General features: G+C 41.7%; 1 protein-coding gene across 2 annotated transcripts in view; it reads right to left on the bottom strand.

The window, feature by feature from the left end:
• Window positions 1-4817: 4817 nt before the first annotated feature.
• The window catches only part of LOC138528522 (probable tRNA methyltransferase 9B), a 380721-nt gene continuing 367033 nt past the window's right edge, over window positions 4818-18505 (bottom strand). The window contains exon 5 of one of the 2 annotated variants that reach the window (XM_069640258.1): window positions 4818-6161. In XM_069640258.1, the coding sequence (XP_069496359.1) occupies window positions 5158-6161 (1004 nt within the window). In that variant the 3' untranslated portion in view covers window positions 4818-5157. The remainder of the gene's footprint in view (window positions 6162-18505) is intronic. The other variant, XM_069640257.1, reaches the window with a different exon arrangement.

Below are 18505 nucleotides of genomic sequence, written 5' to 3'. Positions count from 1 at the left end.
GTGAAATGGACTGTGGGGTCTCACAGGGATCCTCAATGTCCCTCCTGCTTTTTAACCTGTATATGCAGCCTGAATTGAATATTGTAAAGGGTCATGGTCTGAGCTATCATTCGTACGCTGACTATACACAATTGTACATCAAAATTGACGACATTGAGGATGCCTTACTTAGGGTTAACAACTGCCTGGAAGAGATAAACACCTGGATGGCACAGAATCCGCTCCAGCTGAAAGCAGCCAAAACAGAGGCCGTAAGGGAATCCTCAGTCCCATATATCCTCGGCGAGGAGCTTCAATTTTCCACCAGAATCAAGAATTTAGGCTGCGTTTGGCAGGATAATCTGGGTTGTGAAGCTCTGGTTGGGGCAAAGGTCCAGGCAGTTCATTATTCTCTGCGTATTCTTCGCCGGGTGTTACCTCCTATTCCTGAGGAGAATATCACTGTAGTGGCAGGCGCTCTATCAAACACCCATCTGGACTATTGTAACAGCCTTCTGGCGGGAATTCCCACCAAACGGATGTATAGGCTCCAGAAAGCATAAAATGCAGTGGTTAGATTGGTTGGCCGACTGGGCACATCGGCTCATGTGTCGCCCCTCCGCAGATCATTGCACTGGTTGTCAGTGGAGGATCATATTAGCTTTAAGGTGGCATGTGTGATCTTTAAGTGTTTAAACAGGCTAGCTCCCGAATACCTAAGTGCCATAATCTGCTGCTATTCTCCCCCTAGGTCGCTTTGTTATAGTGATCAGTTATTTTTCATGCGTATCGAAAAGAGATAGAAGATTTGCCGTTTTCATCCCCAAACTCTGGAATAACCTACCATTGGAGAGTAGGGGGTTTCAGACTCTTGCCCAGTTTCGATAGGGGCTCAAAACTTTCCTATTTAAATAGTGGCAGGATGGTTAATCTGGTGATTTGCTTCTTCTTATTTCATCTGGGTTATCATCTTTCCAGAGATCCAACTGTGCCTTTAAACGGTTAAGTCCATCTTAAGCGCGCTATAAATACTCAAAATCAAATATTGAATACCGACCAGAATGGAAACTGAAGATGAAGCAATATGAATGCATATTGAATACCGAACTGAATAGAAACTTAAAATGAAGCTACATGTATGCATATTGAACACTGAATTGAATGAAACCCTGAAGTTAAGCATATTAAATACTGAATAGAATGAAACTTTATGGGCCAAGCAAATAAAGAGACCAGCCAAGGTGCCCATGTGAAAACGAATTATGGAAAAGGGTGCAAGTGTCATAGAAAGGTGGGGTGCGAACAAAATCTCCTCAAAGTGACCTTTTATGAGTGAATGCAGTGCAGCAAGGCCAACGACTGGCAAGGGGTGTGTGGCACGTGACAGCAGAGGCAGGAGGCTGACAAGGAAAAGCCAGAGGAGTGTAAATCTACAAGTTATAAGCCAAGAGGCCAAGGGGAACTTAGTGACAGCTACTTAGTACACAAAGACAAGTGCTGAAGAACCCGTGTGGGCTGGGGTACTTGGAGATCTTGGTTGCGCGAACTGGGATGGGTGGACCCTGTGGTCTGTTAACTGCGCCTAGACCAGTAAGCCCTGAATGAGGAAAACAAAAGACATTGTGAACTAAATTAAGGAGAAACATCGGAAGTGAACTGGTGAGGCAAGCCAGAAGGAGGGTCATGTTGAACTCTTGAAAGGTCTGAAAGAAGTAGAAGTGGCAAAGTTAAAGTCTTGTGGAAGGGGACCCTGAGACTTGAGGAACTGCATGTGTTGTCTTGATAACAGAGTCTCAAGACCTTTTGTTTTGAACTGTGTATCTTGTAACTTTGGGAAGAGAACCCGGAGGATTGTTGGCACTGCATCCCCTTGAACTTGAGAAAGGTAATCTTGAGACCTTTGTGGAACTTTTTTACACTTGGGGAAGGGGAGCTGAAAGAGAGCTGCGAGCTGGAAGAAGCTCAGAACTGTGAGTTAAACATTATTTCTTTTATTATTGACATCCCTGCACATTGTTTAGCTTTAGTTGTGAGGGCAAGTATAGATTTTGGACACAGACAGACTTTTAAGATGAACTTTTGACTCAGACTTTCCTTCGTTTCGTTCAGGTCGGGAAATCCCACCTTAGCATAGGGCAAGATAGGCCTTCTACCATCCTGTCATTTGATGTAATAAAGTATTTTATTTTTAACTTTAAGTCTGTTTTGTGTCTTGCCTCATGATGCCTTCACACTCTGTATAATTGGGACTCAAAACCTGAGCCGTTACACAACATGAACTTGGATCTTTTAGTCTCACCTTGATATTATAAAGGTTGAATTGGCACATATGTATGATTTGTGGGCTGCAACAACAATGGCAAGGCTTCAACCTGAGTTGCAGAGAAAAAGCTTGGGGGTATAAAGACAAATTATACAGAAGATTTTAAAATGTATCAATATATGTGCACAAAATAAATATCAAGGAGGACTTCTTTATTTTTCTGAGGCAATTACCACTCGGCTGGTTATGGTTGACAGAGTCTGGAAGTTAAGCAGAAGAAGGGGGCAGATTTTATTCAACTGTCAAAGTTACGGAAGTTACAACCCAAAAAAATGTCTTGTGGTCCTTTGGAGCATTTTATATGTGCTCCAAAATCATTCTCACATACTGAAACCACATGCAACACTTTACAAAAGTGACAATTCCAAAATGTAGGCTTTTAAAATGCAAACAGGGTGTACTAAGTAAAAGTTTTGAACATAAAGGTTGCCATTTCCTGAGTTCTTCTCATAACACATTGACAGGCTCATGGCCCTGCGGTAGAATGCATTTTTGCATACAAGTTCAAAATACACATCTGAAATGCATTTGCTGGACATTAGACAAAATATTATAAAGGAGGAATTAGGAACTATTTATGAGTTGCGGACTGTGCCAACATTCAAAACCAGAAATCATAACTTTATGTCAATTCAATCTTCAAAATATCTTGTCCAAGGCCTAGTAAATGCATTTTATATTCTCAACTTGAGGAATACAACTTTTCCAATAGTTCCAACACATTGAAGCCAAGTTACACTCAGTATTTTCTTTGCAACAGGCTGAAAATACAGATGAACACTGCAAGAAAGTGGAAGGCCACGTGTTTCACTAGAGATGTAGTCTTGGGTGTGTACAAGGGAACAGTTTAGACACGCAATAAGAACATGTCCAATCGTCAAACAAGATCTATATTTCATTGCAATATTACAGACCTGCAGCGAGGGCCGTTCCGGGCATTATGGGCCCTGAAGACCGAGGTATGAGGGACTATAACACGCAGTAAGGCCCGAGCTGCAGGTCTTTAGTGCTATTAGAAAACCCGCAGTGTTTAAGAAAGCTTTTTTCACGCGTTTTATTTTTTCCCCTACTACATAAATTTAAGCTACCAATTACTCCACACTACCATGCAGTTACCAAACATTTGCAAGTGGCATCTGCACATACATTCATTTAGGAGGCTATCCACTTAAAATTTTGTGCCCTTTCTCTCCATTGCCATTTCCATTCACCAATCAACGTGAAGAGCTGCCCGCGCGATTCACTCTCATTTTGTTGCTGGCAAAAAAGCTTTCCAAACGTTCAACATTCCAGTACAATGCAGCTCATGTCTGCGCCTTTTAACTTATGGAAACGCTTTCCTTGTAATATGAAAACGGAAAGCGTTTCCTTAGTCTTCCTTTCCGTGTTTCCATGGGCGGGGCTACATGGCACACATTGGTCTTGGACCGTGTATTTCGGAACGGAAAGTTAACTCTTTCCGATCTGCAATAATACGCCGACCAACGCGTTCACTTTACAGCCTTACATGCCCGCCGCCAGCTCCATGGGATTAGGTAAGCACTATAAACCACAACTGCGGGCTGTAATCGATCTGCGGGCTATACCAGTTTGTATAGCCCGCAGATTGACCAAACTGCATCGCGAAACACCCGCTAGGGTGTTCTAATTATCAGAATGAAACATAAATAAAAAGGTTACATGTCTTTACCTCTAAGAAAATGAATCGAGGGCATGATTTTTTTTCACCAAAAACTGTTTCACCGAATTTACATACATAAAGTGAAAAGAGTTTATATACCGAAACACTTTTACCATAAAGAGTCTCGGTATATTCATTTTGTGTGAAATCATTAAATGCAGTTCATGTAAAAAACAATTGGCAAAACATGCATAAATTCAGAGGGAGCTGTCCAGTGCTGAACTAGATTGCATACAGTAACAATCTAGTTCAGCACTGGACAATTCCCTCTGACTTGTGTAGCGTCAGCAAGCAATTTCAGCACTGGACAGCGCCCGATGACTGCATACAGTCATCAATGACGTTCAGCACTAGACAGTGCCAGAGAGACCCCTGTCAACCTGTATGCCGAATAAATTTTTTTATTTTATTTTTTCTTTGGGGGGGGGGGTCCCCCCAAATCCCTGTTTTGAACCCTTACAAACACCCCAAACATTACCTTACCCCACCCAAAAATACATTTACATTTAATGTTAATACAGTAAAAAACTGCACAAATTACAATGGTTTCAATGTTAGAAACTTCAATGAATGTTTTTTGGTGAAAAATACATTCAATTAAAAATGTTAGGTAAAAAAGCTCTTGAGGAAAATTAATTCGGTGAAAAGACTATATTAAATGCTATCCATATTACTTTGTTTTATCTAGTAAAATAAATGCTCCATCTAAAATGTACCAGCCGTCCCATGTATGGATTTCAACAATGCCTAGGCACATCAATTAGTTAATTTATCATTGAATTAATTTGTTCAGAGGCTGAACATTAGTGCAGAAACTCGGAAACTACAACCAAGGATGCAACCAAGTTTTTCAAAGTGTTTTTATTATAAAATGACTAGAAAAAACATTGTTCACAAAAGGTATAAAACACAATAGCACTCAAGGATTGATACTAAAATTCAATTGTAAATAACTAATACTGCCACAATGAATTCAGAGTATTTGTATAAACTATGCAAGATCATTTTCCTTTTGCAAACAGGAAGATAAAACATATCAACTTAATAAATATTTAAAAAGTAGATTCTCAAAATATAAAAAAATAATGGTGAACATTGTTCATGAAAAAGAAAAAAAAATAGGTTCACTCTTGTGCCAGAAAGGGCTCAAGCAATTATTGCAGGATGCAAAATTCTAGATCTTCCACACTTGAACCTTTTCTGCAACAACACACCAATTGGCATGGTCGAAAAAGGCCTGCACTACACGCAGTTCAGGAATGTGATGTTCTATCAGTTCCACCAGTTCCCCCTTTCTAAAAACATGGTAATACCTTAGGCAAGCACCATTGGAACTCATTTGCTCCAGATTCTTGCAAGCATGCATCTCAATATCTTGATCCATATCCAACAGGGAGATACTAGCCTTGCTCTTGCTCAAGTGTTTACAGGAATCAATTTGCTTAGGAGGGGAATGAATTTTTATCTGTTTTTTAAGCCGCAGCCCTTTGCGATGGGAGACCAGATCAGGTAAAGATACTCTGCTACAATCGTGCATCAAGTCTTCTGAGGGGGGGTGTCGAGAGGTGCTCCCAGAACCAATTCGAAGTATATCACTGCAACAATGTGGCAAAAGGGAGACATCAACCCGAGAAGCATCATCTTTTGAGTTATTCCTGGGCTGTGTAAACATGATCTGGCTATCTCCCTTTTTTGAGGTTCCAGTCTCCTTTTGTTCAAATAGCTTTTTTCTATTTAAGCTAACACTGCACTCCTTAAACAAGCTTTGCTCATTGGTGGGCGGGAGGTTATCCTTGTTGCTGCTGCATTCGCCAAGGTCTAATACTGAATCAAGTGACTTTGAAAATAATTTCCACCTCAAAGATTTTTCAAATGACGTGTAGAAGGTTTCCTTCTCTTCTACTGAGGTTTTGGTGGCACCATCGATACTGCCACTGCAGTGGTTAACAGACTTCTTTCGATGATCTTGGCTTTTTGGTTTATTCCCTGCGTGTGGGGCATGACTCCTTGAAGAGGGCTCAGTATTCCAAGGAACAAAGATGTCTTGCTTTCCAAATTTCCGTCGTTTTTGCTCCAGGGCCCACACATAAATCATGATCTGACCTCCTGTCCTTAGAATACGTGCCATCTCCTTGATTGCTCTAATTCGCCGCTCCTTGGTTGAGAAATGATGAATAACTGCAAAATAAATAAAGATGATCAGAATACCAAGGAAAAATAACAGACCCATCGCATTATACACAAAGCCTTTTACCCGCACCTACAATAGTGTGTGTATTAACTGCAGGGAACAGAATAAGACATTGATGAGTAGGAGTTAAAAGCAGTTCCTGGATATTGGGCATCCACTAGCAAGCAGGAGATACCTCTGGGGGACATGGAATTGGCAAATCTAACGTCCAAATGACATGCACTCTATAAGCTTTTGCCTATTGGATATGACCAATTATGCTTAGTCTTCTAGAAGTTTCGTAATGCTCCTTTAACACACTCTCAAAAATGCATAGATGTCAGCTGGTTGAGAACTACAAATAAATGGGTTAACAGTTTTAATCTCTGCACCTCAGCTGTGAGAAGGTTTTAACTTATTGACTGTGTACATGGGCTGCTAGGGTCTACAGAACCAGACATCCAACCCAGACCCTGACCAAAACATATGCACAATACATTTCGGTAGTCCTGTGCCCAAATACATTAGCAAAAGAAAATTTACCAGCAATGAATATGCGTTACGAATGACAATGAAAGATTCTACTGAACTGCTCCCAGAACGTTGTCATTGTACTCCTAAAGTGGTAAACATTTACATAAGTGGGTTTCCACGTGAATGTTTTAATTTTGAACCAACATAATGGCCATATGTTTTGCCCTCTGGGCTTTGTCAAGGTTTAAGACAATGAAAGTATCAGCTTGTGCAAAAACACACATTTTCAGAGAAAATTGGTTAACTGTATCAATGATGCTTATGATGTCTTATTGGTGATGCGTATAATGTCCATCATTTATAGCATTAGTTGCTATTCTTTATAGTTGGTAGTGTTCTTCATGGCTAATTCGCTGTGTTCGTGTAAGTATAGGCAGCCTCTTATCTCCTCTTGGCTTAAACTTATTTATATGCCTGGTGTTAAATCTTCTAAGGTACAATTCGATCGCTCTCTCCGTCAGTCAGTGTTGTAAGTAAATACCATCAGGCCAAAGACCAAGAACATTCATGTTCTTATCCTACTGACATTTGCTGCGAGGTCAGGGTGAGCATTTTAGTTTCTAGGAGAGAACTTGTGCTGTGTAGGTGTCCACAGGTGATACCGAGCGACTAAGTAATAGCTCATCCTTAGGTGATGCCGTGAGGGTCCCTGGATGGGTTGTGCAGTGCGTTTCCGAGCTGTTGTGGTGAGTGATGCTTGTGTATATCGACGCACCTGTAGGGACAATTAGTTATGTGCTTGGATGGATTCCATTCTGGAGGTGCGTCACTGTTCGTTCTAGGATGTTATTGGTCCTTTCCTACGATTGTGGACCTGTTGATTCAGAGCCACTGTCGTGTGGAGGTGGGTGTTTATTTTGTGGAGGGTCAAGTATTTGATGTTCTGAGAGTGGTGGCAAAGGAGACATGGCTGAGGTTGTGTGTGTGCAGGTGGGTGGCGGTGTAAAACTTCCTTTGAAATAAGAACTAAAGTAGTTTCATTTTGCAACAGGCAGCGACTCAGCGGGTTGTGCAACCAACTAACTGTGCCGCCTTGCAATCTGTTTATGTTCTTTATACCATCGGTTGCCTCTTTACACATGGCTTGCACATTTGTTAACATTCAATATAACCCACGCAATTTTACTTTGGTTAAAATTAAACTTTTCTCATCTTTTGTGTTTTAGTGCCACAGCGTGTCTGCTTGAATGAGGCAGTGGGTTTTTTTTTTTTTTACACAGCCTTCTCCATCTCCCGAATTGAAAAACAATATACATAAATACATGTTCCCACAACACTATGAAATATGTACTTTCAGTTTTCGCACTTACAAATGCGTTCCTAATGGATTCACGCCATATGATACAGTAACAGTTCATGAGGGCTCCTCAACCAATTTCCATGGACGGGTGAATCGCGCCCTTCACACAACATGACAATGTGCTGGTTTCTGCAAAGGTTACATGCACCCATTGCTGAAACTGCATCCAAGCAAAACACAAAATGCCACATCAACGCATCTATGTTTGCTATTAACCAGTGCAAAGAAGGTTGAGAGTGCCTCACCATATGCTTTCAATACATTTCCCATATCGGAGGGCGGACTCTGCCCTTTATCCTTCAGAGGTCACTACAATGAGTATCATTAGATTAGGCAAGAGATTTTGCAGCACACTATAGCAAGATCAAACAACACAAAGCTATACAAAAAAATCATAAGGACATCAAAAGGTCCACTTGGGGCTTCCTCAAACGTTTTATGATCTTCTTTTCAATCTTCTGCACATTATTCCCTTTCTAATAACATTGTTTTACAATATGTATTGATCAGGGCCCTACAAGAAATGCGCCACCCTCCTCCCCGCATCCCCAACATAACCAATACGTAATAGATGGGGATTACCCAATCTCACATAGCAAGCACATTTGGGTGTCGCAACAGAGTCAGGGACTGTTATTGATATCTAAATGCAAGAATGTACTTGCTTGCAGTTATTTGTCTGAGGCAACATCAGTACAAACCCTCTGGAAGGCAGAAAAGCATTACCCTATTTTGGGGTCTTGCTAAAGAAGTTCCTCCTCAATGCACTGATGGAAGCACCAATGATTGCATGCATCATATCCATTGCCGAAAAGCTCTTAAAACAAGCCAAAAACCAATAGCCAACAAAACACTCATGAGCAAAGGTAATTAGTCTGGCTTTTTTCAAGCATATCGGTTATATAAAGTAAAGATGGATACATGTACGGTTTGTGGTGAGATTGTGTGCTCCAGGCTTTAGGTTTTGCCTTATGAGAGTGGATGCCTCTGTGGCTGTAGTTCTATAAAGGAGAAAACATCAGTGTGGGGTGAAAATACAGCTCCAGAGTGACAGAGATGGAGAGGCCATACTAGGCCCCTATTGAGAGAGTCAAGCTGGCTAATGTAGAGTGCCATTGAAATATAAAATCCAGTACAAAACAGTCATTTCCGACATAAGGCCTAGTGAAATGCAAGAAATGGGCCTATTTACACTCTAATAAAATTGACAGGCGCTCAAGTGAAAGGGAATCTACTTGAGCGCTTAAAACTGCTGCATATGTCCAATGAATGGGAAAAGACGTGTGGTGCTGCAGATGATGACTGTGTAAACTGGGAAAATTGACCTTTTGACAGATTCAAAACTGCAGCAGTACACATGGGAAAAGATGCACTGAAATGCTGCACATTCGAAAAATACAAAGGAGGAATTGTGCCTTATATTTAAAAAGTGAAGCCAAGTGATATATTTCGGAGAACGACTTACTTTACACAAATAAACTAACATTTAAATGGAAAGGCCTACTTGTTGGATAAGTGAGCAATACTTTTCTATATAACTACTTATAGCTGTCCAAAATGTATGTAAAGAAAGATTGTATTATAAACATGCCCGGATCTCAAGCTAAATGTTACATGTAAACACATCTTGTAGATTTAAAAGCTGTATTTTCAGAAGTATGGATGCAGCTTCTGTCTTTCCACTGAAATGAAACTGTGACCTTAAGGCCTTTGGCTGGGCCCACCAGGAAAAGCAGACCTGGTGTTCAGTTTAAATGCTAGGAATTAGAGAATTAGATCAGAATTGTGGAGGGGTAGATAAGCCGCCAGCAGAAATGACCTGTAATGTCTTGCCTCCCTATCAACTGTGCATTAGTGGGCAACAGAAATTACCTTTTTAGGGCTGACTCTACCTCAAGAAATGGCCTACTGAGTCACTAATGGATCTTCAAACGCTGTAGAAACAGGACCTGCTGATAAACAGATGTACATGTCAGGTCACAGAACAGAAATTAAACTTTAAAAAATAAAATGTGTGGGCTACATATGGAATAATGAACTCCCAGGTGATGCCTTGCCATAGATTAACATTGGGCCACCTTTTCTTGAATTAAAAGAGAATTGTGTGTCCCAGTGAGCTGATCCCGGAACAATACTAAAGGGGATAAGAAGCCCCTCGGTACCATGTAAATGTGAATTCTCTGTGAGGTATTCAATTTGAGTTGTGAAGAAAATTATGATTCCGGCCTTCTCATATTTCCGCAAGTCACTTCACAAGTCGCCCGCTGTTGCGCTGTGGAGGACTTGCATCTGTTTACTGAAAGCATTGGAGAAGAACATTGAATACTAGCCTGGTGAAGCCCCGCCCCCTACCCAGAAGACAACATAAGGGCTGGTCACACGCTTGAATGCATGCGCGCTTCTATCAAGTCGCTTCACAAGTCGCCCACTGTTACGCTGTTAAGCTGCTTCAGCTGCGTAGCGCGATGTGACTTGTGAAAGCGGGACACCCCTAAGAGAGCTTTGTAGTGCATTAAATAGAACATCTCAGTGAATATGGTGCTCGGACCGAGTTTGCTAGTTGAATGTGTGACTGTGACCTGTGGCTGCGCCGCAGCGGTGTGCGCGCCGTGCTGCATACCGTGTGGAGCTGCATCCTCATGAGACAAGTGTGAAACACAGGGAGCATGAGCAGTTTGTGTGACAAATGTGAGTAGCACTACTAATACTCAAAATAGAATTATCGCAATGAAAACTGCAAAAGGATCATAGTAAATATTTTCAGTTAAAAGTAGTGGTTCTGAACAACAGAATTATAAGTGTGTGCTACTGGGTAGAAGCAGTGGTGATATCGTGCTAGTGTGATACCTGGAGTTTGATGACCTTACATAAAACTTCGAGCTATCACATTGATCTTGGCACATCGAACACACAGTTGCTGCCGTTGGCACTAGCAGTGTATGGAACTACAATCAGTCTATCTTAATTCTCAGAGCTAAGGCTATTATTGTGTAATTCTACTTAATATGCATCAATTGAAAGTGGCTGAAATAGAATATGTGTCGTTCATAAGAGCACAAGTGTTAATTTAATATAAACAGAAGTTATCGGTACTCACTTGCTATGTGGTTGTCAATAGCAAATGAATACCATCCATCATAAGTAAGAGGCAGAGAGAGTGAGCTCTGTGGCTATACAGCTGCCCAGCCCAGTATTCACTGCACTATTTCAGTAAAACTGCAGTATAACGGATGTGCCTGCTTTTAAGCTTCTAAGCCTGTGTTGTCAACTAAAACTTAAAATTGAGATTGTTTGAGCTGGTGTTATATTTATCCGTAGTGAGATTTTGTATTTTTTGCTTTTACTGGTATTTTCCCTGTTATTTTAATTTGTAGGAGTGGGATATTATCCTAGTAGTGAAATATGCAGCATAAGCAGCGCAAGAAAAGAGTTTGACCATACTGGTAATTACTATAGTACAGCAGTACAGCAGTAATGCGTTTGATCTGGGCCAAAACAAAGCAACCAGTTACATGAACCTGGCGATTTGGTGATCACTCACTAGTGTAGTGTCCTGTGACACTTACTTCAATTGTGTTTATATAATTTTTGTTGTGCAGATACCAACACACTTAGTATATTGTAGTACCAAATTCTTGTACTGGTGCTAGAAGTCTCGCATCATTATATACCAAAATGGAGACCCAAATAAAATCTGTGAATGACACACCTGTTAGCACTATACATGGTAAAGAGATCAAAGTGAAATCGAAATTGCGTTGGGTATGTCTTACCCAGATCATCTCGAAGCCTCCAACACAAATGATTACTAGGAAGATGACCAACTACTATCCAAAATTTGTTACAATTGCACCTTTAGACACTGATGCCGAACAGGCTGCATTACAGTTGACAAATGAATTACAGGTATCACTCAGAAGCCTTGGTTCCAAATAAGTGACTAATCTACTCACACCGGCTGTTAAAGTCAATAATAGTGGGGAAGTGATCCAAATTGCATCTGATACAAGCGAAGCCATAAAGAAATCCAGATTTGATGGGGTAGTAGAACGGTGTCCTCAAGTAGATATCAATAATGGTGTTATCCACGATGACGCGCTATCGGTTACATGTGAAGGTACATGTGAAGATAAATCTAAAGCCATCTCTGTGGAAGTCGTGGGTAATGAAGCTCTACTAGCAAGTGTTCAAGACTGTAACCAAACAATTGAGGCCCAAATACATTCATCCTCTCATTGCAACTTTAGGCCATTGAATGAACCAGGTCTGGGAATAGATCTCAGTATGATTAGCGTTGATATGGAGGTCCTCTGTTAGACACACTACCCCCACTAAGTGCCCCGGATGTCCCTGCCTTGTGCTTAATTAAATCTGTAGCACAAAGTGATTATGACCACGACATCTGTAATCCCGAAATCATTGCAAAAACACATGAGGCATATGCTCCTACTCCTGCCTTATCGAAAACTGGGGTAATAAATCCACGGGCTGGAATCACAGATTGGGGAAAAGAAACAGAAAAAGATTTAAACCCCCTACACATGGGAGTTGAATTGAACACGCGGGTAACTAATCAGGTTTCCAATATACGATTAGATAGAAAAGACAGTACACAGAGCATCAGATGAGATGTTTCAGGCTTTCAAACGTTTGTTAACAATGTTATTAGATAAATGCCAGAAGCCGGATAATAAAATTGACTTGTAATCCCTCTTGCTACACAAAACTATTAACAGAGAAAGAAGAATTGTGCATGACCAATCCACAAATACTGAAATGCCTGTACTCAGTCCCCCTTCTAAAACTCATTTGATTCCTTATATCTTTATGCAAATACTAATCAAATAAATGCTAGTAACATAAACGCCCCAAAAAGCAACATTAAAACAAAGGGGAAAAAGAATATATCACAGGCAGTGATGTATGCGAAACGATTACGAGGGAGAAAGAAAAAAAATATCATGCCGTAAGCACCGCCTGAATTCCCATTTAATATCACTGGTGATAGAAGTAGTAAAATCACTGCTGATATAATTACAAATATAAAGCAGAAGCAACGCAACTGTGTACTTCCCAAGGGCATTTATTTCTAGCCTTCAGGCCACCCCTACAAACATTATAACCGGATACTCTAAAAGTAAAAAAGTTGAATAGCCCAGAATAATCTTCCTGAAATTTGGGCTCCTCTGAATAGAGCAGACAAGAATAGGATGGTTAGCCTACAAAAAGATGAAAGAACAGCTAAAGCAGAAAACTCGTTAACGGTCTTCCAGCTACAAGCCATAGCATCAAATGGTTACGCCCACCCCCCTCTGAACCGGGCTGCAGTTCTTAAACTGTTCCACAACATTGTTCCGTTACGTGTTATACTGTCTGAAGATATATTATTGGTGGACTAAGTAGATCATAGTTTTAATAATGTCACAAATGTACACTTTAAGACAGCGTCATTGTTAGACTATGTTATGTTGCATGAAGACTATCTTTAAATCAGGGTACATTAGTGTCATTGCACAAATACCAGTGCACAAATACCAGTGAGTAAAGTGAACCCTCCTGGTGCGAGAGCTCTCAAATTTGGTCTCGGGTAACACTGATCCCAGTGTCACAAATACACAGTGCTTAGTTCCAGCCAAGAAAATAGACCCCAGTACACACAATGAAATGATAACTACAGGTAATTCATGTTGTAAACATACATGTAGCCAGCAAATTAGTAAGCCAGCTGGGCATGTAACGTTTGGAAAACAGGGCAGGTTAGGAAAAGAGGCTAATAAATTACCTGCAGTTGAAAAAAGGCAGGTATATCCACCAAGACCAGTTAGTGGTGAAGCAGAAAGTGGATACTGGCAATGGTTGCCGTTAATCTTTAAAAATCACTTCACCCAAATGTCTCGATGACATTCATCCGATAATGTCATGCAACACAAGAGGATTCTCTCATATTTTCAGTGACGGAGGTCTAATATCTTCTCTAAGCAATTACTCTTGTGGCATTACAGGAGACCTGGTTGTGCGATCCGGTCGACTTCGTCAGGCGTTCCACTCTTACCAAAATAGTAATAAAAGGAGCTAAAGGAAGACCAAAAGGTGGGCTGATATCGGCAGCTTCGCCGTGGGAAATTGTTGAAATATCAAACACTGAAGACTGTCCTAATAGCAGACCTGCATATAGGCCCAAATCGCTTCATTTTAATCAATGTTTATGACCCACAGAATAATAGTGCACCAAATGTGAATGTCATAACTGAGTAACGTGCTTAAGAAGTTTAACAGATCTGTTCCTATAGTTATAGTAGGTGCTTTTAATGCATCGATCCAGCTAGAAGATCAAGATCAATGTGCTACCCATTCCTCTGAACCGGTTATTTCAACTTGCGCTGCAAGGCGAAGAGGAAAACAATGGGTAAGCTTAATGGAAAAATATACATTGACAAGATTGAATGGGGGGGATGGCTCTCCTATGGCCTATACACGTATAAGTGGAAAATTGGCCACAACCTTAGACTACATATTCATAAAACAAGATAGGTCTCCAACTAATAAGAGACATGGCCATAATTCCTTGCAAGTGAAAGTGACCATTTTCCACTGTTTGCTCTACAAAAACTTAGCAAACTGATCACCAATTACTAGTAGCCTCAGATGGGGACATATCGACTAACACAAAAGGAAATAGGATTCGCTGGAATGACAAAAAATTAAGGTATCCAAGCTCTCACACTCTCTTATATCTACATTTAATACAAACTATGAAGATTTAAATGCCAGATGCGATAGAATAGACATTGTCCAAGCTTTTGTAAATATGGTCTCACAGATAAAGCATTAATTGAACTGTAAATCAGAAAGAAGCAACAAGAGTTCATTCGGGAATTGATTATAATTCAAATATTGCAGCTGCTAAGCAGGAGTTTAGAAAATGTATTGGTAAAAGTGTTGTGTCAGCTCAGCCCAGAGTCCCCTAGCATGGTTGGTAATTACATCACACTGGTTAAGGCCCAATATCGCAAATGGTTGATTGAGTATAAAAAACATATGCAACAAGAAACTTGGAATGCCATTGCTAGTTCTGCATTAGAGAAAAACACCACAAAGTTTTGGGAACTGATGCGTGGTACCCAACCGCGTGCATTATTTGCCAATAATTCAGAGGAAATGGAAAGTTGGTGTGGTGATAGATTGTGAACATAAGGTTGAATCTTGGGTCAGATTTGTAAAAATTCCAGCTCAGGAGCAAATCGAAAAAAAATGTATAACTCCTCCCAGGAAGGGCTTGCCAAAATAAGATTAGTATTTTCCGACTCAGCATCAAATATTGAATTTAAATATATATATATGAGCCTGCAGTATCTGAAAAATTAAGGTAGCTGCCACATTGTGAGATTTCTATGAACACTGGAAAGTTAAACTCATTTTGGGATGATTAATCTTTCTCATCCTTCAGCCTCCATCATTTATTTATTGTTCATTTATATAGTGCTTATACACAGGTGAAGTGCTTCAAATCATCCCCACCTTCCAACTCCTTGTCCTAGCAGCAGGCTGTGGGCGTATTGGGGAGTGGAGGGAGCGAGCTAGCCAATCTGTATTGTGGGAATTATGATAATGGAGTGTCACCAGCCGTATAAGGAACCAGTTTTTAATCCGCGAAGGGCCTTTTCCCTTCTCTTTTCCATTCTATTCCTGGAGGTGATCTACCTCTGGACTCTTGCGGAGAACAACTAGCAGAGAGGTAAGGAGAGCTACCAAGGCCATCAGGGTCAACCTTGCCAGCAGAAAAGCTGGTTACTGGAAAGGCCTTAAACCTTGCAGGGGAGCCAGAGACTGGGAAATCTAGAAGCTAGCTGGGCCTGCCATTTGAGGAGCCAGTGTAACGCTCACCTGATTCCCACAGAGGCGCGGGTCTTGGCAGGAAGGTGTCTGTGACTCGAAAAGTGATGTGCAGGACTCGATTGGCTTCTGGGGTCGAACCTCTTCGCACTGTGTGTCGAACTCGAAGAGTGAGGTTTCTGCAGGTGAAAGAATATGGGGGTTAATGGCCTGGGTTGTTGAATGTCCCTCTCTCTCTCTCTCTCTCTTCCCAGCTTTTCTGTAGAGCCCCCCCCAGGTCAACATGCTCACCTTAGATAGGTGAATGCTGGGCTCTCCATCTGCGTCTGGTGCAGGGTGCCATTGCCAGTTCCTTCACTGGTGAAACATTGGCCTCTTGAATTCAGAGGATGGTTACCGTCGTTATCTGCACGAGCGGTGAGTTTCTGGACACCTTTTGTCTTTATAGTCTTTAAATGCGTGGCAAGTTAATATTGAAGACTCTGTATAATGCTTTTCCCTTATGTATTGCAGGACTCTTGGGATGGAAGATGGAGTGAAGCGCCTGTAAATTCGTAAGTATGGCAAGCGCTCTAACTGTCTCTTTCCTTGCAGCTTAGTTTGTGTTAAAGAGACGCCGGAGTATTCACAGGTGTTTTATTGCGACGAGCGTGATGGGCGTGAGTAAATACCTGCTTAATGTCTTTTTCTTTTGTCTTTCAGATGTTGGTTTGCAGCGCCGGAGTCAGCGGAATGCTAGTAAGTTTTAACTATACTTTGTCTTCTCAGGCGGCGATGCAGAATGAAGAAATCCGGAATTCACGGCGTGCCGGTAAGTATACAAATGCTTTTGTCTTTGCAGGCGAAGGTGCAGCGTGAAGACACGGCCGCTGCTGATGGATCAGGTGAGAAAGCACCGTGTGTAGAGTTTGTCTTGCTAACCTGTTGTTTCTGGTCTTTTGCAGGTGCTGATGTTGACTGGATACAGAAATGGTAAGTATAATTCTTGCAGGTTCAGGATTGAAAGAGGAAAGGCTGGAACAGACTCGGTGAGCGTTCTGCTGCAGATGCAGAATAACGTGAAGCACGTTTCATCTATCGGGTGTGGTTTAAATAGCCTTGGAGTGATGAGGCGTCTTCTTCCACGGCCCCGCCTAAGTAAGAAAAGAGTTCCAGTTTCCAGAAGAGTTCCAGTGCTGTATCCAGGGAGTGGAGCTGCCCCACCCAGGTAAGAAAGTAGTTCCTGTTCACAGAGGGCTTGTAAGTGGCTGGTAAGTAAGCAGCATGGTCTGCTGCAGGTAAGTCCACCCAAGCACTTTCACACCAATTATGAGCCCGGCGCTTCCAGTGCCAGGACCGATGGTTTTGATGAGCCTGGTGCCTAGGATTAGGGTTAGGGGCCTGCTCCCAAGGACGTTGGGCTGGTCCTGGCTCATTGGGAACAGTGATCATGACAGCACCCCCCCCCCTCAAGGCCCCTCCTAAGCGTGTCTTCTCCGGGGGTTTTGGCTTGTTGGGGTGATTCAGATGGAATTTCTTGACCAGATGAGGTGCGTGGACATATTCTGAGGGTTCCCAAGACCTCTCCTGGGGGCCGTATCCTTTCCAATCAACCAGATAATATAACTTAGATTTGGAGATTTTGGAGTCTAGGATGTTCTTCACTTCGAATTCAAGTTCTCCATCTACTAAAACCGGTTCTGGAAGTTCAGTCAATCGGGTTTCTGGTTGTACTGGTTTTAATAAGGAGACATGGAATACTGGATGTATTTTCATATGCGTAGGTAATTCCAATTTGACAGCCACCGGATTAATTATGGCAGATATGAGATAGGGTCCAAGGTATCTCGGGATGAAGGTGCGGGGTCCTTTTAGAGGCAGGTGCTTAGTGGATAACCAGACCTGATCTCCTACAGCGTAGTGAGGGGCCTCTTTACGGTGTCGATCTGCTCCTTTTTTGAATTGAGCTTTAGCTCTTTGCAGATGGGCAGTGGCTTCCTTAAAAGCACGGGTGATTTCTGAGTGCAAGTGATCCACAGCAGGTGCTTCAAATTCTTGGGGAGGATCCAGGTTGGAGGTTCTAGGATGGTGTCCGTATAATAGGAAAAAAGGAGTCTTCCCAGTTCCAGAATGAGTCGAATTGTTGTAAGCGTATTCAGCGATCCAAAGAATATCCTTCCAGGGGTTTTCAGTTTGTTGGAGCATGCAACGTAGATATTGTTCTAGTGTCTGATTTGTCCTTTCGGTTTGTCCGTCAGTTTGGGGATGGTGACTGGTCGAAAGTCTTACATCAATTTGGGCTGGACGACAGCAACTGCGCCAGAAGTGGGAGATGAATTGACTTCCCCTATCAGAGACTAAAACCGAGGGAAAACCGTGTAAGCGAACAATGTTTTCCAAGAATTCTCGAGCCAATACTGAGGCTGAAGGTAGACCCTTCAGGGGAATGAAGTGAGCCATCTTGGAGAATAGATCCACGACTACTAAAATGGTAGTATACCCCGAGCATGGAGGTAAGTCCGTGATAAAATCCATGGACAAGGTATGCCATGGACAGGGAGGGATGTCTAGTGGCTGTAATAGGCCGGCTGGTGTCTGATTCTGACTTTTATTCTGGGCACACACACCGCAGGAGATTACAAAGTCTCTAATATCCTTTTTCCATGATGGCCACCAGAAATGTCTTTTAATCTTTTCCATGGTTTT

This window comes from Ambystoma mexicanum, chromosome 7q (genome assembly GCF_040938575.1).
Source record: "Ambystoma mexicanum isolate Mex_15411 chromosome 7q, UKY_AmexF1_1, whole genome shotgun sequence".
In the NCBI taxonomy this organism is placed as follows: Eukaryota; Metazoa; Chordata; class Amphibia; order Caudata; family Ambystomatidae; genus Ambystoma; species Ambystoma mexicanum.
Note: the sequence above shows the minus strand (reverse complement) of the source record. Positions and strands in the feature narration are given on the sequence as shown.